At 44.6% G+C, this 26,208-nt stretch overlaps 1 protein-coding gene across 2 annotated transcripts; it reads right to left on the bottom strand.

The window, feature by feature from the left end:
- Positions 1-2,567: 2,567 nt before the first annotated feature.
- LOC131899531 (embryonic testis differentiation protein-like) lies at positions 2,568-26,208 on the bottom strand. 2 transcript variants are annotated; one of them, XM_059251020.1, is made up of 2 exons: positions 26,032-26,208; positions 2,568-2,923 (listed from the first exon to the last, which is right to left on the bottom strand). In XM_059251020.1, the coding sequence occupies exon 2, from the start codon at positions 2,881-2,883 to the stop codon at positions 2,701-2,703; it is 183 nt and encodes a 60-aa protein (XP_059107003.1). In that variant the 5' UTR covers positions 2,884-2,923; positions 26,032-26,208; the 3' UTR covers positions 2,568-2,700. The 2 variants fall into 2 exon arrangements, with proteins under 2 accessions (XP_059107003.1, XP_059107002.1); XM_059251019.1 differs by lacking the exon at positions 26,032-26,208 and adding an exon at positions 14,382-14,464.

Below are 26,208 nucleotides of genomic sequence, written 5' to 3'. Positions count from 1 at the left end.
ATGCAAGCCGGGCGGTGGTGGCTCACGCCTTTAATCCCAGCACTCGGGAGGCAGAGCCAGGCGGATCTCTGTGAGTTCGAGGCCAGCCTGGGCTACCAAGTGAGTTCCAGGAAAGGCGCAAAGCTACACAGAGAAACCCTGTCTCGAAAAACCAAAAAAAAAAAAAAAAAAAAAAAAAAAAAGAGGTGGAGATGCTCTCTGCAGTGGGGAGTTTTCAGAAAATGAGGACGCTTCTCCGACTCTTTTTAAAAGCCAGTCTTCACTATATAGGCTAGGCTGGCACGAAACAGTATTCCCCTGCCTCAGCCTTTGAAATGCTAAGTCTAAAAGGTCCACACCAACATGTTCAGCTTTTAAAAGTCCCTTTAAATAACTGGAGTGATGTTTGGAATTTGTTTTCATTTTAATGATGGATCCCTATCTTCTCCCCCTTCCTCATCACTTCGGCTTGCCCGTATCCTCACTTGGTCCACCTCTTGGTGTGTGTGTGTGTGTGTGTGTGTGTGTGTGTGGTGAGTGCCTGCAGAGGCCAGAGGGGAGTTTCAGATCTCCTGTTACAGGCAGTTGTGAGCCACTGGACACAGGTGTGGGAGCCAGACACAGGCCCTCTGGAAAAGCAAGTGCTCTTAACCACTGAGCCACCTTTCCAGATCCTCCCACCTGTCATTTCCTTTTAAAATTTTAATTAAAAATGTAATGACATCGTTTCCACCACCTCATCCTCTCTCCCACCCTTCCCATGTCTGCTCTCTGCCCCTGCATTCTCCCAAATTCGCTCCCTCCTCTCTTTATCCATTGTTATATACATATGAAGGAATAAACATAAATATAATTTGTCATTTTTTGTTCCTTTTTATCTTTTTAACATAATTTTTTATTGATTCTTTAGAGATTTCACATCATGCACCCCAATCCCACTCATTTCACAGTCCTTCCATGCCCACCCTCCACCTTTGCAGCCCCCCCAAAGAGAAGAAAAGAAAAACCCACTTTGTTCCTTCATCCTGCCTGCCTTTGCCTCTCTGTCGCGTATTCATTTGTTGTAGTGGCATGGGAGCTTCGATGTGTCACAAAGCATAGACCCTTTTGCCCAAGTGCTTTTACTTGCAAATGTTCGTTGCAATGAAATGTTGGTCTGGTTCTATGCCTTTGGCTTCCACTACAAGATCAATACTGGACCCTCACCAAAATGCCCCTCCAATATCCTGCTGTTACCCGATTCTCCAGCACCCATATCACTGGGGCCAGTTCTTCCATGGGGGGTTGGGCCAGATCTCCTGTTTGTGGCAACTGATGAGGGGCAGGAAATTTGTCATTTCTTAACATTTGTTTTGTTTGTTGTTTATTTTATATCATGACCACAGTTTCCCCTCCCTCCTCTCCTCTCAGCCCTCCTACCTCCTTTGTGCCCCTACATCCATTCTTTCTCTCTTTCTATTCAGAAAAGGACAGGCTTCCCATGAATATCAACAAAACATGGCATATCAAGTTATCAAGTTGCAGTAAGACTAAGCACCTCCCCATGTATCAAGGCTGGTTAGATGACCCTGTATGAGGAACAGGGTCTCAAAGCTGGCAAAGGAGTCAGAGACAGCCCCTGTTTTCACTGTTTGCATTCCCATATGAAGATCAAACTATACAACTGTAACATACGCAGAGGGCCTAGGTCAGACCCATGCAGGCTCCATGTCTGTCCTTTCTGTCTCTGTGAGCCATATGAGCCCAGGTTAGTTGATTCTGTGGGCCATTTTCTTGTGGTGTCCTTGGACCCTGTGGCTCCTGCAATCCTTCCTCTCCCTCTTCTGCAGGATTCCCCAAGCTCTGCCTAATATGTGGCTGTGGGTCTGCATCTGTTTCCATCAGTTGCTGGATAAAGCCTCTCTGATAACAACTGGGCTAGGCACCAACCTATGAGTATAGTGGCCAGTGAGGGATGGGACCAGCTCTCCCAGGGCCATCGAGAGGTGGGGAATTTGTCATTCCTTAATTCCCAATTTCTTACACAATTCCCATTCTGAATTTCTCAGAGTGGGTATAATTTGTTTAGCATACCCGTTAGTGGATAGAGCTTTTTGAATGGGAGTCATTGCACTGACGCTCAGGGTTATGGGCTCTGTGTTCTTTGGTCAAAGGAACTCTTCCCCATGCATTGTGGTCTGAATAGGTTTGCTTAACATGAGACAGCTAATGTCATGATACTTCCCTGGGAATACTGATCAACTCTAGATGGCATGTGTTCTAAAATCCCAACCTAGCTCTGCTTTCTCTCACCAGTGCCCTTTCACTGGGCAGTCAGTTGAGTTATACAGTGGGATACAGTGGCTATCTCTCTAAAGTGGCTAGTGAGGAGAGTCTTTGGTACTGAATGGCTGTGTGCTGCAGAGTTAGGCATACACAATTACTTTTCAGACTAGTGGTGGAAGAGACATGATGTGCAATGCAACCTCCCATCCTCCATCCTCATTGTATCTGAGATCTCACAAGAGGACTATCAAGATGGGTACAGTATCCTGCCCAATGCAACCCAAGAAGGCCAAGTCAAGAAATACACAATGCACCAAAAGCAGTTGCAATGAAGACTAATTTAATAGATTGAATGTGAGAGTGGCTTGTGATTCTGCTTCTTTTTAAAATGTGTATTTCCAGTAGTCATAAGTAAACATTAATTTTGGCAAAGACCACTCTACCCTGGGCGGGTACTTATGTTACGGTCCAAACCCATTCAAACAAATCCATATCATTTCTGGGCCTCCCCAGCTGCCTGTCAATCAAATAGATCAGTATATTATTGGAAGGCTTGCGGCCTTTTAACTCCCTGGACGGGATCAGCTCCATGTTAGGTTCTGGCGGGCTGGGACTGGCTTCAGGCTTTTCTATATCCATGGCTGGTGTTATCCAATGGCCTCGGGACAACCAAGAAAACCTGAAAAAGATAAAGCCACATAATCCAGTAAACTCAAGAGGCCTCTTTATTACTGCTGCCTCCTTGTTTTTGTCTGTTTGTCTCTCACACACAGTAGTTGAATAAGGTTGCTTTGAGATACAGTTTGATTTGCAATGGCCATCTTATCATATTTCACATTATCATATACATTGACCTATGCTCAGAAGCTCTGTTCTGTTCTATTAAAACATTTTCAATTCCTGTTTCTTTTTTAAAGACAGTGTGTGTGTGTGTGTGTGTGTGTGTGTGTGTGTGTGTGTGTGTAGGTTATGGGACAACCATGGGGGTTCTGGGGATTGAACTCAGGTCAAGTCCTTGCATCAAGCAACTGGTTGAACCATCTTGCTAACCTTCAATTCCTGCTTCTTTTCCTAAACGGAACCTTCGTGCCATATTCTAAACTGCTACATTTCTCTTTATTCTAAGTTATAGAAAAGCCGAGTAATGTCTGCTGTAGCATGAATCTTAAAAGCTCTTATTAATTAAATCAAACCTGAGGCCAGTTATTGGGGTTAAAGCTGGAAGATCAGAGAACCAGAACAAGCCACAGCCACCTCACCTCACCAGTTCCTCAGCTGATCCTGTTTCCTCAGACTGGATGCCTCTGAGTCCTCATCCAGAAGGAATCTCAGCTGAACTGTGCTAGAAGCCTGAAAGCTTAACCAGCCAAATGCTTCTAGTTTCTTGTCCTCACACCTTATATATCTTTTTGCCTTCTACCATCACTCCCTGGGATTAAAGGCTCGCTCCCTGGGATTAAAGGCATGTGTCACCATGCCTGGCTGTTTCCAATGTGGCCTTGAACTCACAGAGATCCCAGATGGATTTCTGCCTCTGGAATGCTAGGATTAAAGGCGTGAGTGCCAACATTTTCTAGCCTAAGTATCTAGTGGCTTTTCTGTTCTCTGAACCCAGATAAGTTTATTAGGGTACACAATATTCTGGGGAACATAATGCCACCACATTTGAGGTGAGGTGGCTGTGGCTTGTTTTGTCTCTCTGATCTTCCAGCTTTCACCCCAATAACTGGCCTCAGGTTTGATTTAATTAATAAGAACTTTTAAGATTCCTGCTACAGTCTGCCTTGTTCTCTGCCTCTGTCAGGGACAAAGTTACAGAGAAACCAGTACAAAAGTCTCAGGAAGAAAGGGATGGAATTCCGAAGACTCCTCTGACTCATTTGGTTGAATCTAGCGGAAAAAGGACTCAGCTGTAAACTGAACCAAAGCCAGGTGTCCTGAGCGCTGAGACCTGGATATTGACACAGTCCAGACAGTTCACAGCCCCCATACCTTGCACACTCTTTACATGATGATGGGACAAACCCCGCCATGTTACCTGTTTGTCAGGGTGTGTGTGAACTCTCAGACCACTGTAGGACCTCTGGAAGAAACAGGCTGAGGACACAGGAATGAAAGGCCCAGTTCCCTGTGAGACTGGTCTTCTCCATGTCTCAGAACCTGATTGTTCAGTTCTCCAGTGAGTGACAACAATTCACAATGTACTTAGAATCCTGAAACCAAGAGTTTTATGATTCAACCACTGGCCACTGTTCCGGGTTCAGGGCTGACTACTGTAAGCAGAGGAGCCATTCCAGAGAGCAGACGTTACTCAAGCATTGACTTTCTCCACAGCTGTTATATGGATAGGCCAGTCAGTTCCCTTGGTCTCAGGGCTTTCCCTAGTCTTTTTCAATATTTTCACATTAAACATAGTGTGTGAGGAGTTTGAAGAACATGGAGCACCTTAGCATGTCCCCTGGCAATACTCAATGATTTGATCCATTTAGGAATTTTCTTCCATGTAATTATTTCTCACTATATAGACAAGCTTGCTTGTGGCTCTGAAGGTACTTACTTTAAAAAAAAAAGTGTGTGTGTGTGTGTGTGTGTGTGCCCATGGAGGCCAGAAGTGTACATCAAATACCCTGGAGCTGATGTTCCAGTTTGTGAGTCTTCAGAAAGTGTGTGCTGAGAATAGAACTCTGGTCCTCTGCAGGAGCAGCAAACACTTTTAGGTGCCTAGCCATCTGTCTCTTGCATCCTCTATATTGCACAGTTTATCAGTGGGGTGCTTCATTGCTGAAATGTTGGCCATGAGTAGTAACAATTACCACACTATAGTGCTTTCCAGGTCTGTAATCTATAGCAACTATTCAGTTAGCATTGATGTTTGACCCAGGTGAATATTGTCTATAGGTGAGCCCGAATTCTTATAGGCCACAAGAGGGTTTATGGTCAAGACAGAGTTTTGTGTTTTTGATAGTGCTGTCTTCTGGAGGAAATGAAAACATTTCTTGGCCCCACATTGAACACTCTACTCAGTCCATGCAAAAAAAGAAACTGAGTGAGTTTAAACACAGATGCCTAATAGAGGGACCCAGGTCACATTGTCTGAATTAATCAGGGTTCTCTAAAGAAACAGAATATGTATATGATTTATTAGAATGGTTTCTGGGTTGTGGACTTGCTAGTCCCAACAGTGGTTTTCTACCAACACTACCAACAGAAGGTCCAACAATCTTGTAGTTAGTTTATTCAGTCCATGAGGCTGGATATCTCAGCTGGTCTTCAGTATAGGCTGGAAACCTGAAGAAGTGGGCTTTAATGCTAGTGAAGGAATGGACTTGCCAGCAACAAGAGCAAGCTGGCAAAGAAAGAGAGCAAGCTTCCTTTTTTTCATGTCCTTTATATAGGCTGCTACCAGAAGGTGTGGTCCAAGTTAGAGGTGGATCTTCCCACCTCAAAAGATCTGGATTAAAGATGGATCTTCCTACCTCAAAGATCCAGATTAGAAGTGGGTCTTCTCACTTCAAATAATTTAATTAATAAAAATATCCCTTATAGCTGTACCTAGCCATTTTGGTTTTAGTTAATTATAGATATGGTCAAGTTGACAACCACAAATAGCCATCACAGGTCCACCTATTGTCAACGTCACACACAATCATGTCTATATCTATATCTCTGCATGCCCCACACCACCGGACTCCTGACAATTTCACTGAGGTAGAAAGCTCTTAAATTATTGATGGGTTTATTTCCCATACTTTGGTGCACTTATGTGTTATCAACAAGTCCAAAATGATTGCTACCTCCTGCTCACTTGGTTCAATCGGCATAATGTCATCAATATAGTGCAGCAGTTTGATATTTTGTGGAGGAGATAAATGATCAAGATCCCTTCAAACTAAGTTATGACACAGGGCTGGAGAGTAAATATATACTTGAGGTAAAACTGTAAAGGTATATTGCTGCCCTTGCCCATTCTGGTGGTCCTTATGGACAGATACCAAGAAAAAGGCATTTGCTAGATCAATAGCTGCATACCATCTACCAGGAGACATGCTAATCTGCTCAAGTAAGGACGCCACATCTGGTACAGCAGCTGCAATTGGGATCACTACCTCATTGAGTTAATGATAGTCAACTGTCATTCTCCACTATCCATCTGTCTTCTGCACTGGTCAGATAGGGGAGTTAAACGGAGATGTGGTGGGAACCACCATCCCTGCATCTTTCAAGTCCTTGATGGTGGCACTAATTTCTTCACTTCCTCCAAGGATGTGATACTGTTTTGATTCATGATTTTCTTTGATAGAGGCAACTCTAAAGGCTTCCATTTAGCCTTTCCAACTCCAGAGGTCAGGGAGCCAATTTGAGAATTCTGCCAACTTCTAAGTATATCTATCCCAATTATACATTCTGGGACTGGGGAAATAACCACAGGATGAGTTCAGGACGCACTGGACCTACTGTGAGTCAGACTTCAGCCAGAACGCTGCTATTCACTGTTTTATTACTGTGAAAAGACACCGTGACCAAGGCAACTCTTACAAAAGAAAGCATTTAATTGGGGGCTTGCTTACAGGTTCAGAGATTTAGTTCATTATTATCATGGCGAGGGAGCATGGTGGGATGCCTGGTGCTGAAGAAGTAGCTGAGAGCTACATCCTGATCCACAGGTGGAGAGAGAGAGGAGACAGAGAGTGGGAAAGAGACAGAGACATAGACAGAGAAATGAGAAAGATTGGGGCCTGGTATGGGCTTTTGAAATCTTAAAGCCTAACCACAGTGACATACTTCCTCCAACAAGGCCACACCTCCCAATCCTTTTTAAGCAGTTCTACTCCCTGATGACTAAGCATTCAAATATAAGAGCCTAGGGGGGCTATTTGTATTCAAACCATCACATAATCCCTTTCACCAAAGGCAGGGAAATCCTAGTCATTGGTGTTTCTGCCTACCAACATAGGACCATATATAAAGACCCTCAGACTAGGGACTAGAGAGATGTTTCAGTGGTTAAGAACATTTGTTGTTCTTCTGATGGACTCAGGTTTGGTACCTAGCACCATGTCGGGTGGCCTACCACTGCCTACAACTCTAGCACCAGGAGATCTGACACCTACACCTCTATGCATGTGTGTACATACTTCCACACAGGCATGCATACACATAAATAAATCATGAAATCGATCTTTTAAAAAATTCTTCATGCGGCTTCGTTCAGGCTCTGAAATGTACTGGAGAGGAATAATGATGTAGTGTAAGGAATTTTGTTAACAAAAGGAGCGGTAAATTGCCTTGATTTTCTGCATTGCCTTCATCTAAACCAAAGCAATCATCTGAAATGTAGGCCAGGGGAGCTTGGCTGTCACAACACAAATGCATTTGAAAGGCATATGATTCATTGGAATATAAAAATACAAGACCTTTTTATCTCAATCACATGTAAAAATGATTGACAAAATAAGAGGAAAATACTTGTAAGACTTTTATGGATTTTGTTTGTGTGCTAAAATAATATCTTAAAACAATTTTTTTGAAAAGGAGGATTAACTTCAAAATTTCATTATTCCCTAAATTAATCTAAATTTAGTGCATCCTCAGTTGTAAACCAGAATGGGACTTCGAATGTGTGTGGTTTTGGATGGCCATATCCTAAAATTATTTTGAAGAGCACAGGAAAAGGTTTTTCCCAGAGTGGAGCTTATCTTACTGGCTATCCAGAGTCACTGTTTAGGATTAGCAATTGAAGCAAGAATTGACACATGTTCTTGCATACGAGTATTTTTTTTAATTTTTTAATTTTTTATTTTTTTGACTTTTTTTACTTTTTAAAAGTTTTTAATTTTTAATTTTTATTTATTTTAATTTTTATTTTTTTATTTTTTATTTATTTTATTTTTTATTTTTTTTAATTTAAAAAAATTTATTTTTATTTTTTTTTTTTTTTTTTATAATTTTCTGGAGCTGAGGACCAAACCCAGGGCCTTGTGCTTGCTAGGCAAGCGCTCTACCACTGAGCTAAATCCCCAACCTCGCATACGAGTATGTTTAAAGATTTGTTTTTATTCATGTATATGTGCCGATGTGCGTTTATATGCACCACATGTATGCAGGTGCCCAAGAAGAGCAGAGAGCAGCAGATACCTTGGAACTGGAATTACAGGTGGTTGTGAGCTACCTGATGTAGGGGACAAATTGGGAGGCACAGGAGAGACATACACCTGACAGAATGGCTGTGGACACTGACACAAACACCACCAGACTGGAGTTGGCCTTTGCCAAAACACCACATGACCTACCTAGCTGTGTCTCCTGGAGATGGTGAGAAAACTACTGAGATGATATGGATCAAAAATCATTCCCCTCATGGAGCCATTAATGTGGAACCTGTGATTTCTCTCCTTGAGTTTGATATGGTTTTCTTTCATTTCACTTTGTTTCAGATTTGTTTATTCACATGTCCTGTATATTCCTGTCCCAACTAGACACCACCCAATGGCTACAGACATGTGATCTCTGGCCACTAATTCCTGCAAAGGTGTTTAGTAACATTGCAGAGTAAAGGGGATTTGGAGTTAGAGCAGCTGTTAACTCAGCTGAGGGCATGCATGGAATGCAGGGAATCATTGAAGGGATGGGAAACTAGCTAGTAAAATCTAGGTAGTTTGTGGTGATAGTGTGCACCCTAATAAATTTATCTGAAGTCAGAAAACAGAACAGCCACTAGGTAGACATAGAGGCCAGAAAATGGTGGTACACACGCCTTTAATCCTAGCATTCCCGAGGCAGGCAGAGATCCAACCGGATCTCTGTGAGTTCAAGGCCACACTGGAAACAACCAGGCATGGTGACACACGCCTTTAATCCCAGGAAATGATGGCAGGAAGCAGAAAGGTATATAAGATGTGAGGACCAGGAACTAGAGGCTTGTTAAGCTTTTAGGCTTTTAGCAGCAGTTCAGCTGAGATCCATTCAGATGAGGACTCAGACGCTTCCAGTTTGAGGAAACAGGATCAGCTGAGAAGTTGGTGAGGTGAGGTGTCTGTGGCTTGTTCTGCTTCTCTGATCTTTCAGCATTCACTTGAATACCTGACCCTGGGTTTGTTTTTATTAAGACCTTTTAAGATTCGTGTTACACTAGTTACCTTGTGTGCAGTTGGAGTGTATTCCTAGGAGGACCCTTTGAGAGACTGTGTAGAAAACACCCCCCTCAGGTTCATCCTAGCCACAGCATGAGAAAGGTTTGGAATGCAGCCATCAAACCCCCGACTGCCACAGCTAAAGGATCTCTTGTTGGAGCAACATAAATCCCTGTCACTTTCAGCGAGCCTTGGATTATTCCCAGCATGCCTATAAGATGCAAAAAGGGAATGTACCCTGGACGTTTCCTCTAACAGATAGCCAGATCACATCTGGAAGGTTGTGATACACTAGATCTGAGAAGTTTAGTGGTGCTGATGCTGCAGTTCCAGGGTCCTCACTTTAGAAACTACAGAGGAGGGCAAAGGACTGGGAGGAGAAGGCATCTTGTAGGAAACTGCACATGCAAAGTCCCTTGGTCCTATAGGAACAGTTTCCAGAAACGAGAGTATCAGGATGGTTACAGGGGTGATAGCAAAGTGGGTATGACTGGGCGATGCATTAGAGAAACAGCTAGGTCCCTGGCCACACAGGCCTGGCAGGGGAAACCCACAGCGACAGCTACCCACAGCGACAGCTACCCACAGCGACAGCTACCCACAGCGACAGCTGCCCCGAGCTCCTGGGAGCTCAGGGACTCCAGACCGACAGCTAGGGAGCCTGCGTGGGACCGACCTAGGCCTCTGCCTGTGGGTGACAGATGTGAGGCTTGGGCTGTTTGTGGGACCCCTAGCAGTAGGACCAGGATCTGTCTCTGGCGCAGGAGCTGACTCTTTGGAGCCCATTCCCTATGTCGGAATGCCTTGCTCAACCTTGATGCAGGGGGAAGGAGCTTGGCCCTGCCTCAACTTGTCATGCTTTGTTGACTCCCATGCTCAGAGGCCTTACCCTTTCTGAGGAGTGGATGGTGGAGGGGGTAGAAAGGAGTGGGAGAGGGGGAAACAGGAGGAAAGGAGGGAGGGGGAAACTGTTGTTGTATGTAAAATAAAAAATAATAAAAAATTTAAATAAAGAATTTGGAGTGATGTAAGCATCTGGTTTCTATCTTCACAAGTCCAATCTGGCAGCCAAAGGAGAAGGAGACCAGGAGCCCCTTAGGGAGGCCACTCCGATGTGTAGTCCTGAGTCAGCAGTGCCTGGACTGGGCTGATGACAGGAGGCATAAAGCAGCACAGGCCATAGCTGAATATCTGAGTACAGGCTCTCACTTTCTGGGATTGCAGTGAGTCCATCTTTCAACCCCAGAAACCCAGTCTCTTGGCTAAAAGAATCGTACCTCTATATAAGCTGCTTGAGGAAGAAGACCTGTGCTTCAGTTAACTCTGTCTCCCATCAGCAGACCCTGATTGCCTGCGGAGCACCTTAAAATAATTGGATGGTTGAAAACACCTAACAGTTTCACACCCAGGGGGCTGTTTCTGACTTCATTTGATTTTTCCAAATGCCAGACGGGAAAAGGTAGACATGTAAGCCATTTTCAGATGAGCAAAATGGAGGTTCAGAAAGTGAAGGGTTTTTCTTTACTTTCTTTTTTGCCCCCTGCTCAGGATGCAAATGGAAGTCGGATGACTGTAGCCACAAACCTCAGACAGCTACCAAATGATCTGCAAGTGGTATCTGCTGCCATTTCCAAGACCATGGCTGACCCACCAGAAACACTATGTACATAGGGAACAAAGTACAACTTAGGAAAGGTCCAGATAGTTACTCAGCAGTTTCCTACGGTTCAGACGAAAACAAAGTATGGAGAGGTAGGTTGCATTTCTACAAAATGTCCTCTGCAGCACAAGAAAGATGAATGCGAGCAGATCAAACTCCCCAAATGCTGTTCATCCTCTACTGCACTGAAGATGAGTTATACAAGGACACAGCATTTTAGAATTCAATGTAAGCTTGACTCAGGAACCAAGGAGCTTCCTGCTGCTTACTAGCTTGTTTTCAGGCTCATTCACCTACTATTCCTTATACAGCCCAGAACCCTGTCTAGAGATGGCAGCACCCATAGTTGGCTGGGCTTTCTTGAATCAAGCAATCAAGAAAATGCCCCACAGACATGTCCCCAGTCTGATGGAAGCAAATCCTCAATTGAGTTCCCTCTTCCCTTGCTCGAGTAGTCTGTGAATCAGGATCATCTCAGCTAGCCATCTCGAAATTGTCCTGAGCAGTTTGTAGTCCAAATCCAAAGCAGATCTTTCCATGGTGTTAATCAGCTTAATGGCTTTACCATAGTCCATGTGGAATCATCGTTGTGGGATCCCATCATCCTTTTGAAGATTTCAAAGTTGCTGTTACGTGTGGTCATAGTTCCCTGCTGACATTGTGTGTGTGTGTGTGTGTGTGTGTGTGTGTGTGCGCGCGCGCGCTTCCTCTGTGGTTTGGAGCAATCACAGTCTGATAAATTGTCTGCCTCTCGGAACCATGAACGTTCTTCCCTAGAAGAGAATATTTTCACAGCAATTTCTCCCCACCATTTGCCTCGCCAAACTTCTCTAAACTGACTTTTGCCGATGCTTTCTTGTAACACAATGGGGTCCTGGCAATTGTTGTCTGAACCAGCAGCCAAGCATCAGTAAACCCTTCATCCCAGGTAGCAGCATCGCCGCAGTCACCAACACAATGAGAAGCACTGGACAACAGGGAGCAGCAGCTGTCACCTCCGTAGTCCCACTGCCACAGCTTCTCCATAGCAAGCGTCCTAGGCTGGCCTCAAACTCGGGATCCTCCGGCCTCTACCTCCTTCAGCAAATCCTACCAGTGTCTGCCACCACAAACCAGCTGAGGGTAGCTCAGGTCTGAGCTGGGGCCCAAAAAGCCACAGGCAAGTAGCTTTTTCGAAAATTCATACCTAACAAGTTGGGCGCCAGATTTAGCATGAATCTTAAAAGTCTTATCAATAAAAACAAACCCAGGGCCAGGTATTGGGGTGAGTGCTGGAAGATCAGAGAGACAGAACAAGCCACAGCTACCTCACCTTGCCACTTCTCAGCCGATCCTGTTTCCTCAGACTGGAAGCCTCTGAGTCCTCATCTAAATGGATCTCAGCTGAACTGCTGCTAAAAGCCTAAAAGCTTAACCAGCTCTAGTTCCTGGTCCTCACATCTTATATACCTTTCTGCTCCCTGGGATTAAAGGCGTGTGTCATCATGCCTGGCTGTTTCCAGTGTGGCTTTGAACTCACAGAGATCCAAACAGATCTCTGCCTCCAGAATGCTAGGTTAAAGGTATGTGTGCCACCATTTTCTGGCCTCTATGTCTACCTAGTGACTGTTCTGTTCTCTGACCCCAGATAAATTTATTAGGGTGCACAGTATATTGGGGGACACAATATCACCACACTTCCCAAATGTATCAAGTTGACAACCAAGATTAGCCACCATAGGTCTACTACCAGTCAATTTGACACAAAACCACATCACTGTTAAATGACAAGCTTTCATTCCTTGTTCCACAGATTTCATGTTGATATTACAATATAAAGAACAGTCCAATTTTGAAAAGTTCCACAGTCTTTACAATTTTTAATGCTTTTTAAAAAATCCAGTCTCTGAACCACTAACCAGAGAACTGCAAGGGACTGACCTATGCCCTCTGCACTTAGTGACAGTTGTGTAGCTTGGTCTTCTTGTAGGACTCCTAACAGTGGGAGCAGGTGCTGTCTCTGATTCAGTTGCCTGCTTTGGGGACCCTTTCCTCCTACCAGGTTGCCTTGTTCAGCCTTAATAGTAGAGGAAGTGCCTAGTCTCACTGCAACTTGATAGACCATGGCTGGCTGATATCCATGGGAGGCCTGTCCTTTTCTGAAGAGAAACAGAAGAGGAGGAGTGGATTGGGGTGGGAAATGTGGTGGGAGGGACTGGTAGGAGAGAAGGGAAGGGGAATTATGGTTGGGATGTAAAAACAAACTATAAATAAATAAGTAAATACAAAAATCCAAAATCTCTTAACTACAGGTTCCCGTAAAATTAAAAAAAAAAAAAGTTATGTATTTTATCCAAAGTCTCTTAACCGTGGCCTCCTATAAAAGGAAAAAAATAAGATGTACAGTTTTTTTATTTCAAATAGAAACTAGAACATAGACACAATCAGATCAAAGCAAAACAAAAATCTAACAATGCAAACAACTTGATTCCAACATCTGGGACCCACTTTATGATCATCTGGCCCCAAAAGGCTGGCCTGCCATCAGTAGCATACACAGTGTGATTTGTAGGCAGGTGGAGAGCCAGAGAAACAGAGAATCATACCTTCTAAGTTCCCATAGAACACCTCATTAAGCTCTGAGCACTTAATGGCTTTACCAACTCAAAACTCCAAATGCTTCCACAACCCTCCCCCGAAAACAACATGGCCACATTCATCACCACCATATCGACTTCTCGAAACCATTTTCTACCCTGTTTTTCTGCCTGTTGCTGTGATAAACAACATGACCAAAAGCAACTTGAGAAGGAAACTGTCATTTTATTTTTAAGGTCATAGTCCATTATCAAAGGCTGCGGAGGCAAAAACTTAGGGAGCTTAAACCAGAGTCCAAGGAGGACTGCTGCTTATGCTCTTGCTCCCAGGTTGACATTAACTACTGTTTTTATGCAGCCCAGGCCCACCTGCACAGGCAAAGGACCACCCAGAGTGGGCAAGGCCCTTCTATACCAGTCAGCAATCAAACAAATACCCCATAGACGTGCCCACAGACCAGTCCAATAGAGCGAGTTCTCATTGAGTCTCCCTCTTCCCAGATGTGTCAGGTGGACAGTTAAGAGCAGCCATCACAGCAATTCATTTGGAATATCCCTCTGGATACAGCCACATTTCTTTACTATCTTGTATAAGTCGAGTGAGTCTTTATCATAGATTACATTCTATTTATATTCTTCCAGGACTCCTTGTAGGCTAAAATACACTCAGGTATCTTGGAGGAAATTTACTAATTTCCTAAATACTCACTTACCTATGTATGTAAAACTGACAGATTTATTGAATATTAAATGTCAAAGGGTCTCACACACCTTACCCATATCTTCTTACATCTTTCCATGAAGCTTCCTAGTCACCAGACCTCCTCAGTATGGTGAATGTGAATGTACCTGCAAGTACATTTAAATCAGGGCTTCATTACCCCTAAGAAACGGTCACAGGAAGTCATCAACGTATGCAGCCAAGACCAGGGGCTCTGAGTTACATGCTTTTCCTGTTTTTGTTTGTTTGTTTGTTTGTTTGTTTTGTTGTGTGTGTGTGTGTGTGTGTGTGTGTGTGTGTGTGTGTGTGTGTGTGTGTCAGGTTTGGAATGTGTCACTATCTTGTTTGGTTCTGGGTAAAAACAATTTTTGTTCACACTTTTAACACTTGCAGGAGGCAAAGACTACCTCTTCTGATAATGGACTTGTGCTAATTAGCATGTGGGCCTATTGATAAAGCAAGTTTTCTTTATCCATGTTCCTGTATGGTCAAGAACACCAATAGTAGTATATATTTGGGACACTATCTTCTTTTCTTTTCTTTTCCTTTTTTTCCCCCAGAGCTGAGGAGCAAACCTAGGTCTTTATACTTACAAGCCAAGTACTCTACCAATGAGCTAAATCCCCAACCCCTCAGGACACTATCTTTTCACTGCTATTCACATTATTTTTAACTTAAAAAAAATCAGGGGCCTATGCAACACATTAAGCATGGTAACATGAGAAGGCTGTACCCTTGAATTTGGTTTCTGTGGACTGTTTCTATTTCTCCTCATAAAGTTCCTCTCCTGTGGTCACATCCTGAGCTCTCCAAGGGGCTCAACCAGAACCTCCAAGACCCTCCTCTTAAGATACTAAGGATACTTCCTTTTTGGTCACACTCCCCTCCAGACATTCCCCCAAAGGCATTTTGATGCATAGGGAAGTTTTTTTTTTGACATTTATTTATTTATTATGTATACAACATTCTACCTCCATGTATGCCTGTATACCAGGAGAGGGCACAAGATCTCATTAAAGATGTGGTTGCTGGGATTTGAACTCAGGACCTCTGGAAGAACAGCCAGTGTTCTTAACCTCTGAGCCACCTCTCCAGCCCGGATACTTCTTTTGTGGGGGGAGAATAACCATACTATATGACTCAATATTTTTACAGGAGGGAAGACACTAATATTTCTCCAGTTATCTGCCTTCATTTGCACACACATACACACACACACACACACACACACACACACACACACACACACTTGCTGTAGATACAGGGTTTTAAGCACCCGGTCATAACAAAACTAGGCAGGTAGATTCTCGAGTTAGACACTGGTAGAGACAGACACCTCTGTCAATCGGATTGTGCTTGATCACTGGTGCAGACTGCCATGCACACGGCCCTAGGAAGCTGAAGGAAATCGGAGGGTGACCCTTTATGATCAAACGCTCTGCTTTTATAGTCCTGTAATAGGAAGAAAATGCCTTCTGTCTCCTGTCAGTGCCTCTTCCAATGCATGATCCAACAGGTAGGGTCCATTCAGACAACTCTAGGCTGGTCATAAGGAAGACAGGTGCTTTGGGTCCAACCGGTTGTCACTGGAGTTGACAGCATGTTTCCTGTCCAGAGTAGAACAGTAGATCAGGCTGTCCTCAAACTCAGAGATTTGCCTGTGTCTGCCACCTGAGTGCTGGGATTAAAAGTGTGCGCCACCACCTCTGGACAGCTGAGTTCAATTTCATAGAGAAGCAAATGCCTTTGGCATATAGATATTAGTGGATTGCCATGCATTGTTTAAGCTCACCAGGAAGCTGCTCTGGGGATGAGATTTAACCATCTCACTACAGATCCAAGCATGTTTGTGTCAAAATGTTCTCCAAAGCCCCTGTCCTAGGTCAGCTGGCCCTCTGACTCTGTGACAAGGACAGAGGCGAACAAAACACCTCAAGAATACAGGTATGGTACCCATAATGGCAGCTAAGGGGTTAACTATTTCCAGCTGAAGCTGTTACTGTTTGTCTCATTACATAAAGACATTTATAATAAAACAGATGATAAGATGCTACCCCTTAGAAAAGAGAGACAAGACTTTCTCCCTAGAAGTCTTTCAACTAGTAACTCTAGTATAGTAGTTTTTAACAGAAATTATCTTGGTTTCTGGGGATGGTTGTAAACATACATTTAAGGATGTACCTGCCAGTTTTCCTTATTTGCTACTCTCATTCATTCATAACCAAGAGTATGGCTAGGGTAGATCATTCTCTGTACTGTACAAACTTTAAAATAAATGGCAAAATGGGGCTAGAGAGATGGATCCGTGATTAAGAGCACTTGTTCCTGCAGAGGCCCCGGGTTCAATTCTCCACATCCACGGGATGTCTCACAACCATCCATAACTCCAGTTCCAGGGAATTCAATGCCCTCTTTTGACCTCAGCAGGTACGATGCATGCATGTGGCTCACAGATATACATTGAAACACATAAAATGAAATAAATAAATCTACAAACATTTGAAAAACAAAACAAAGGGGAATAAAATCATGAAAAGTCCTAGGATAAAAAGGAAACAAATCCAACAATGTCTCTCAGTCCCAACTCATGTCTCAGGGAGAAAACAAAACAATGTAAAAAGAACATAAAGATAAGAGATCCAAAAGAAGGCTATACGGTCTCTCAGGAAAAGGTCCAACTATGCCAGTCTTAAGTTCTGTACTTGGAAATATTAGAGAGAAAAATGAAGTCTGAGTTTGGAAAAAAATGTCCAGCCTATTCTAACGTATCTTCTCCCTTAGACTATTAAGCAACCGAGGGCTTTCCTTGGAGTGATGAGCTTCTGCAGTATCTGGATTCCCTTCTACCAACTTCTAAGGAGACTCAGAAATGCCCCTCTTCCCCACCCTACCCCTCTCACCCCTCCATCCCCACCACCCTCACTCCCCCACCCCTGCCACACTGGTGTGAGAACCAGAGGTCTGATGCTCTTTCCAGTGACTCAAAGAGGCACTCACTGGGACCTCCATTTTGGGATTACCCACTGAACCTCAATTGTCCTTTGGTGTAACTGAAAGCAAGGTGATTGCCCTGGGGATCCTAACGCAAACCATAGGACTGATACCCCAGCTGGAGGGATACCTCAGCAAAGAGCTAGATTCAGTGGCAAGCAGCGGCAACCTGGAACTAACTGGGTTAAAACCGCTGCTATTCCTTTCCTTATAAACATTCTTCTTACTACTAGAGCTTTCCCTTCCCAAGTGGTACGTTTGCTAGAGGGATTTTTAAAGTCTTCCAGTGTAGAGCCTGAGGCAAACATAGATGACCAACAGTGGTGACCCACCATCTACAGTGGTCCAAACTGCAGCCCAGCTAGTTCAGGCTATGAAGCCTGCTCAAAGACTAATTCCCGAAGCAGTTACCTGCCGTCTCTTGGCATGCGAAGATGTGAAAAATATCCAGGGGAAGATGGACAAATAGATTTTACCTACTCCCTAAGGCAATCTAAAACCTATCTGCTACTAATATGGTGAAATACTTTCACCAGGTGGGTTGAAGCCTTCCCTTGCCAAACAGAAAGGGCACATGAAATGGCAAAGGTCCTCTCAAATGAAATTGTTTCCAGGTTGGAATATCTAGAAGCAAACAGAGTGACAATGGGCCAGACTTCAAATCATGAGTCTCTAGAGGAGTTCCTTGGGCCCTGAGGAGACAATTCAACCTCTACTGGCATCTCCAGTCTTCTCGAAAAATAGAGGAAAGAAATGATCTATTCAAAAGACATCACACTAAATCAGTGCAGAAAGCCCAGACTTCTCAGATGAAGTTATGTTAGCTTTGGTATAACTGAAGAGTACCCTAGGACCATTAGGATTGACTTCTTAGAAGCTTTTTCCGGGGCTTTCCTTTTGAGAGACCTACTTCATGATTTGAGGTTATCCTACATCACCCATCTAGCCAGGATCCAAAAAATCCTCTCAGAGCTCAGGCAGGGAACCCCTTAAGGGGGATAGATGAGGCCTCCCACATTATGTTCTGGAGATCTAGTCTTAATCAAAATCCTCAAGGAGAACACCCTCTCTGGATGCCAAGGGTCCATACCTTGTCATTATATTCATCCTTACAGCCATCAAGGTAGCTGGTGTCAATTTCTAGATTCATCACATCAGAGTCAAGAAGCAGTGCTCGCCATGCAGCCCTTGTCAAAGATAGATCCAGACAATCGTCCCACTCGCTAAATCTTACCCCCTAGGAGACACTGGAGCCCCTCAAATGACTCTTCAAGGGGCAGCCACCTGGTTTGTTTATGAGCGATTATCTTCTGAATCTGGACCTCTTCTATTGCTGTTTCTTCCTCCTAGTAGCATCTCTGTCAGGGGGATTATTTACTGTTGCTCCCTCTGACTGGACCTTGCCCAGTGAACTGTCACTATGTAGGTCCTCCCTAGGAATATGTATTCTCCTCTGGGCCATCTCCTTTCTGATATACAGACATTCTTCTTAGTAATGATATTTCTAGTGGACGCAGTACTATGGAACCTGGTGTACTTCCTGAACTCGAGAGCCAGGCTCCTAGGCATGGGTGGGCAAGAGTGCTACCTAGGGCACTTTCATTGAGTTAGGTGCTCTTCGGATATACACTCCAGTCCCTGGTGAGGAGCATTGAAAGACATAGCATTCTACCACTCGTTCTTTGGGGGATATGCACTCCAGTCCCTGGTGAGGAGCATAGAAAGACACAGCATTCTACCGCTCATTCTTTGGGAGCACCTCTTGCTGTGAAATAGAACAGGGTCACCTTGGACCTGTACAAAGGGGAATCTTTTCTAAGAATCTTCTCTTATCTTGGCTCAAGTTCCCAAAAGAATGTACCTTGTAATCCTTTTCTGACAGATAACTTGCATTAGGAATCAAAATTGTCATATTTCTGCCTGTGTTATCACCAATATGATAAGGGCTCCTAGCCAGGAATGGCTGACAGATTGTAAGGTCCACTCCCAGTCTTGGAATATCTAAGTGCAGGGTTCATGGACCTGATCAGTGATGTGAAGTTCATTGTAACATGGAACACTGTCCCCAAAACTTTCTGCCATGTACCCATGGGATACTTACAGAATTCCCGAATAGACAAACCCAACTTCTAGGAGTGATATGATGGGTCCATCCACCTCCCCAAACCAGTCTCATCTTGCAGGCTGAATTGAGCAAGACACAGCAATCCCAGAAGTGATATTCTGGAACAAATATCACTTTATGGAGCAAATGACCCTGGAAACCTCTATGGCACACACAGATTTTTGCTTACTATGGAGAAGTACCTACTACACTTACCTTTCAATAGGGTATTTCGAGGTTCTGGGTCCATCACTCTTACTCTAACCATACTCTAGCCATAGTCTTCTGGCATATCCAGTTTCTCTGGTGGCTAGCCCAGACTTGGCCCAGAGAAACAAAGATAAATTGCACGCCCTGTTGTAGTCTCTCATCATAAGAGAAGGACTTGCTAGGAAGAGTCAATACAGGCCTAGAGATTGCAGAGCAACTAGACTAGGCCACTTCAGATAGGAAAGGCATAAAACATAAAGTTAGCTTATTTTTTTGTTGTTGGGGCAGAGAAGACTGGATGGTTTTAAGGAAGGAAAATCAAAGTCGGAGGAATATATAAGGAACACAAAATGCATTTCCCAAGAATACATCTTCACTTCTAACTTGGTAGAAAGTGTCTACCCTGGCCCAACAAGTTTCTGCTGGATATCTTAATTCAAATAAGATCTGAGCTGTTTGTTCACAGGCTAATAGCCCACCCTCTTGAACACGGAGAGGAAATATAAGCATATCTTTGACGTCTATAGATTCTCTCCTCTATGAAAATAGCTTCTCATAACTATAATATAAAATCCCATGTTCTACCATGTTTGTAGCAGCACTATTTGTAATAGCCAGAACCTGGGAATAACCTAGTGCCCTTCAACTGAAGAATGGATAAAGAAAATGTGATACATATACACAATGGAATACTACTCAGTGGTAAAAAAAAAAATGACATCATAAAATTTGTAGACAAATGAATAGAACTAGAAAGAATCATCCTGAGTGAAGGAACCTAGACTCAGAAAGACAAACACAGTATGTACTCACTCTTAAATGAGTATTAGACACAAAGCAAAGGATAACCAGGCTACAATCCACAACCCCAGAGAAGCTAGGTAAAGAGGACCCTAAGAGGGACACACATGGAGGGTCCCAGGAAGGGGAAATAGTTAAGATCTCCTGGGTAAACTTGGAGGGGTGTAGAAGGGAAGGGATGGGGGATGGGAACAGGATGGATTGAGATGGCCAAATGGAGAGAGGGACAGAGAGAGAAAGCAATGAAAGATATATCTTGGTAGAGGGAACCATTAGGGGATTAGGGAGAAACCTGGTCCTAGGGAAACTCCCAGGAATCCACAAGGATGACACCAGCTAAGACTCCTAGCAATAGTGGAGAGGGTGCCTGAACTAGCCTTCTCCTATAATTAGATTAGTGACTACCCTAATTGTCATCATAGAACCTACATCCAGTGACTGATGGAAGCAGATACAGTGATCCACAACCAAGCACTGGGCTGAGCTCCTAGACTTCAGTTGAAGAGAGGGAGGAGGGATCACAGGAGCAAGTGGGGTCAAGATCATGATGGGGAAAACCACAGAGACAGCTGACCCGAGCTGGTGGGGGCTCATGGACTCTGGTCTGTAGCTGGGGAACATGCATGGGACCGAACTAGGCCCTTTGAATGTGGGAGACAGTTATGTGGCTAGATCTGTTTGGGGAGCCCCAGGCAGTGGGACCAGGACTTATCCCAGGTGCATGAGCTGGCTTTTTGGAGCCCATTCCCTAGGGTGGGACACCTTGCTCAGCCTTGACACAGGGGGAGGGGCTTGTCCTGCCTCAGGTTAGTATGCCAGACTTTGTTGACTCCCCAAGGGAGGCCTTACCCTCTGAGAGGTGGATTGCGGGGGGGTGGGGGGGGTGGGTGGGTGGAGGGTAGGGAGGGCAGGATGGGAGGAGGTGGGGGGGCAGGAGAAGTGGAGGGAGAGGGAACTGGGATTGGTATGTAAAATAAAAAAAAACTTTTTAAAAAATAAAGAAAAGAAAAAGAAAAAATCCCGTGTTCTAACTGCCCATGTTCCCCAACTGAGTGAGGCAATTAAGTTTCCAGTCATCAAAGTCACAAAATTAGATACAGTTAACCAGAATATCCATCTCATGCCTACAGGATATCACTGGGCACTTCTACAAAGTCAAAATGGCTGTCCTGCGCCCCGGGTCTCTGCAGCCACCTGACTTGTCTCATAGTCCTCTCTGTTGGTCCTAAAGACGCACCCCTAAGAGTCCTCCTTTCTGGTTGAAAGCCTAAAACACTTTGCCCTCTCATCCGGAGGAAGCCAGAGTGGTCATTGCCCCCATCTCCAATGCAGTGGGTGTCAAATGCTGCTCTCCGGGAGAGGGGGTGGAAGGGGATCAGGGGAACTGGTACTCACTTAGAACAGGGACTAGCCGCTTTAGGAGAGGCTGTTCCTTGTACCAGTGAGCTGTTGCTACTGCTAATGGCTAGAGGGCAATGCAATGAGGAAGAAGGGGCAGACTGGAAAGGAAGGGCCTGGGGAGCCTACAGCAAGTCTGACACAAAGCCTCCAGGAAGATTCCCATCTCTGCACTTCCTCCCCAGCCCCTGATGGGAGCTCTTTTCCTGTCCTGATAAAATGTGCCGATTTTTTTCTTGTTTCTCTCTCTGGTTGGTGCTTCTCCATCTCTGTGTCTGTGGCCCCCAGGATCTCCAAGTGTCTGTCACTTTCGCTTTCATGTCTCCCGCATCTGTAACCCTTGTCACCCCACCTTCCTGGTGCTCATGGTGTAACCCCCCTCCAGTCCGCCAGTTTTGCTTTCTCTGCATGGGTCTCATTTTGAGGATGTGCAGTTTTTTATCTGTCCCATGGAACAAACTTGGTGGAACCCCTAGATGTCCACCGCTCACCTAAGACACCTGTGACATTGGCAATAAGGTATTAGAGGTGAATCTGGGCCTCCGCTAAACATGCAACTTCCTGTGGCCTAGAACCACCTCCAGATGCCTGGCTTGTTAACTTTCACCGTAACTGTTGTGCAGAAGCCCATGTGAGTAGCCAGCTCTGAGAGGCAGAGAGGAGCGCACATGGTGGCGTGGCCAGCCTCTGTCATCCCCAAACACCTGTCTTCTCCTCCCATCTCAGGAGAGGCCATGTTGTCCATCTTGGCCTAGCAAACCTTATCTACTCTAGCTTGTGGAATTGTGTCTCATGTCTCATCCCAATGATGCCTCACAACTTTCAATAGCCCCACACCATCTTTACAACTACATTGTGTGTGTGTGTGTGTGTGTGTGTGTGTGTGTGTGTGTGTGTGTGTGTATGTGTGACTCAAATGGCATAAAGAAGGCCTGTCTCAAAGGAGGGGGAGGAAAATGAATGTATGTAGTAGAGGACTTAGATTGGGGCCATGTGTTCTGTGCTCCCATAATTCTTTTCCTCACTGTTACCATCCAGACCAGATTGCTCCTACTGGGCTCCCCCACCTCTTGTAGATATGAATAGGCAGATCACAGAGGCATTATCTGTGGCTCTCTACCTAACAGACTCCTAGGTGACTGGATTTCTCATCTGGGGAAGTGAGTTTCCATGCTCCTCACCCCCTTTTCTGCCACCTGCCTAAGAATCAGAGAGTCTGGATGCAGGCTCAAGCTATGAAATCACCCCCATGATCATGTTCTGAGAGACTCCCACTTCTGCTGTGTGAGCTCTGATTCTTCTCTTCAAAGCCTCTGACACAGTGTTTTCTGTCTGTCTACCCATGGCATCAATAACTCTTTTCTTTTTTGAGACAGGACCTCAAAATATAGCCCTGGCTGGCCTGGGACTCACTATGTAGACCAGGCTTGCCTTGATCTCACAGAAATCTACATGTCTTTGTCTCTCAAGTGCTGGGATTAAATGTATGTGACTCCATGCCTAGGTAATGTCTCTTTTAATAAACTCCTTACCCCCCAAAAATCCATCTCAGTGTCTCCTTGATCCCTAACATGAGACCCTTCAATAGCAATTGGGAGAAATATGCTACTATGAAAAGTCATTCCCATCTTAACGGGTTCTTCCAGACCCAATGTCAGTCTCTGATAACCCATGTGGTACTAACCAGAATTCATGTCAGAGGTACTCTCTCCAAAGGGAAAAGAGCTCGTGGTAAAAAGTTCAAGTGCTCATCTATGTTGACACGAAGACAGAGGCTGCTGTTAAAATGAGGATTATGGGATAACACAGCAAGGCCTGGAACACCGAGGAAGATGACTGACTTAGTTACTGTTCTACTGCCTTGAGGAGACACCATGACCAAGGCAACTTACAGAAGAAATTTAACTGGGGGCTTGCTTACAGTTTCAGAGTTAGTTCATGATCATCTGGGTGGGAGAGTGGCAGCAGGTAGGCAGCCATGATGCTGGAGCAGTAGCTAAGAACTTAATCCTGATCTCCAGGAGGGAGAGACTGGGCCTGGTGTGGGCTTTTGAAACCTCAAAGCCAACCCGCTGGTGACACACCTCCTCTAACAGGGCCACATCACTCAATCCTTACTAAACAGTCTACCAGTTGGGAAGCAAACATTCAAATATCCGAGCTTATAGGGGTCATTGTTGTTCAGATCACCACAAAGAATAAGAAGGCCTATACCTGGGTACAAGATAAGCAAGCTAATAGATAAAAGGAAGGACATGGCTTTGGTCAATGACAGAAGGCCAGTTTACTCCCTTAAGCCAGAAAATCCTTGAGGAATAGAAGAGACCATTGTCTATTGTCTTTTCTTATATTCTTGCTGCTTCTCCCCCGACCCCACCCAAGACAGGGTTTCACTGTGGAGCTCTGGCCATCCCGGAACTCTCTGTATCCCAGGCTGTCCTCGAACTCAGAGGTTTGCCTGTCTCTGCCTTCCAGGTGCTGGGATTCAACATGTGTGCCACCACCATTCAGCTTTCTACTGTCACTTCTAATGCAGTTAATTATAATAAACTGCACTGGAAGTAAGGATTGTGGAACTAGAATTCAGACACAGCCCTAACAGGCAGACAGACAGGGAAGGGGGGAACAGGTAGGTAAGAAAGTCGGCAAATTTTTGCCTTCTTCCTTACCCTGCTGACTGAGATAAAGGCTTGGCAGCTTAAAACAAAGGCCCAGGAAGCATCTTCTCCCATCAGAGGGGACTCTGCCAGCAGACCCTCCCAGGCTGCACCAGGACACGTTTACCCAAAGCTGTGGGCTTATCAGCATTCCTTTCTTTGTTTAAACAGACCAGCTCTAAATTACAGGGCAAAGGCCTCACCTAGAAACTTGCTAAAGAGCCTTACAAATCCCAGTCCTCCAAGAAGGCCTGACTTCAGCCTTCTCAGTCCCCCCTCTGCTTTTCAGGGGAGGTGTTTGTCCCCATCTCTGTGTGGGGTGTGTGTGTGTGTGTGCATGTGTACTTGTGTGTGTGTGTGTATGTGTGTGTGTGTGTGTATGTGTGTGTGTGTGTGTGTATGTGTGTGTGTGTGTATGTGTGTGTGTGTATGTGTGTGTGTGTGTATGTGTGTGTGTATGTGTGTGTGTGTGTGTGTGTGTGTGTGTGTGTATGTGTGTGTGTGTGCTTCTTCACCTTTAACCAGTGATTTTCGTCTGCTCACCCCGCCTTCTGTGTCTAAGATTTTCTCTGATGTTGTGCTTGAGAATTTTCAAACTGCCCCTTAACTCTTTAACTGGATGAGAAAACAAAGTAAATATAGAGCTCTAGATGGTACCAGGAAGACTTCTAAGAAGTGTCTGCTTAAGAGGACATCTCAGACTCCTATAGTCAAGGAGCCAAATATGGTGTAGACAAGAAAGACCACAGCTGTGTCTTGGTGGCCGTGATAAAGTTAACTCTCTTCTGTGGTATACAGCTAGTGCTGGCTATGTAAATGTGGGAACAAAGAGAATGTAGTATAAGACAAGAAACCTCCAAGTTCAGAGAGTAGCAATGCTGACAGGCAAAGCCAATAATTAATAAAGCTAGAGTCAACAATGAACAGAGTGAGGCTCCAACCACCCCGAACTAGGTGGGTATATCTCAACAGAAAGGGGCCATAAGGATGTGTATAGAGCATATGGACCCTCCATTAGCTTGGTCTATGATACCCCAGAGAACTAATCAATCTCATCAGAGATTACCTCAACCATGGTCCAGTGTCTGCCATGGTCCTATAAAAATCCCTAGACAAGGGAGCTCAATGACATGTCCTCTTGGAAACCCTTCCTTGCTACCCTCAGGAGTTCATTTAACTTTCCCTCCATCTTTTTCTTCTTAAATAATTCTTTTTAATAAAGTCTGCTTCCACTTTGCGCACTCCCACCAGAATCATCAGCTTTACTTTTCATTGGCATGTGACAAGGTGAGAACCACTAATCCCAGGTTAACTTCCCTGACCACTGAGTATCTGCTGTCTTCCTTAGGGGCAGGCCTGGGTTAAGTCCAATGGGCATCAAAGGTCTAGAACTTCAAAGACCTGCGTCAGCTGAAAGGCTTCCTCGTTTATTCTAATTGCTCCTCAATGAGGACATATACCGGTAGCCTTTGTAATGAGACATGCTGCCAATTCCATGAATGAGAGGAGGGAAGGTGTTCCCTTCTCCAATAAGCTTACCTTTGCTTCTGGCTGTCAGTCTGCACCTGGGGTCCTGTTGTGTGCTCACAGGAAACCGTTCTACTAGTATAGGTCAACTTCAGAGTTCCAGAGTCGCAGTCTGGGAGAGGAACGCAGGAGCTGAAGATGTCCTTTTCAGAATGTAGGACATCAGCACTCCAGCTGCAAGTGCCCCTT

The sequence above is a fragment of the Peromyscus eremicus genome, chromosome X (assembly GCF_949786415.1).
Source record: "Peromyscus eremicus chromosome X, PerEre_H2_v1, whole genome shotgun sequence".
Classification (NCBI taxonomy): domain Eukaryota; kingdom Metazoa; phylum Chordata; class Mammalia; order Rodentia; family Cricetidae; genus Peromyscus; species Peromyscus eremicus.
The sequence above is the reverse complement of the archived record's forward strand: the minus strand, read 5'-3'. Positions and strand labels throughout refer to the sequence as shown.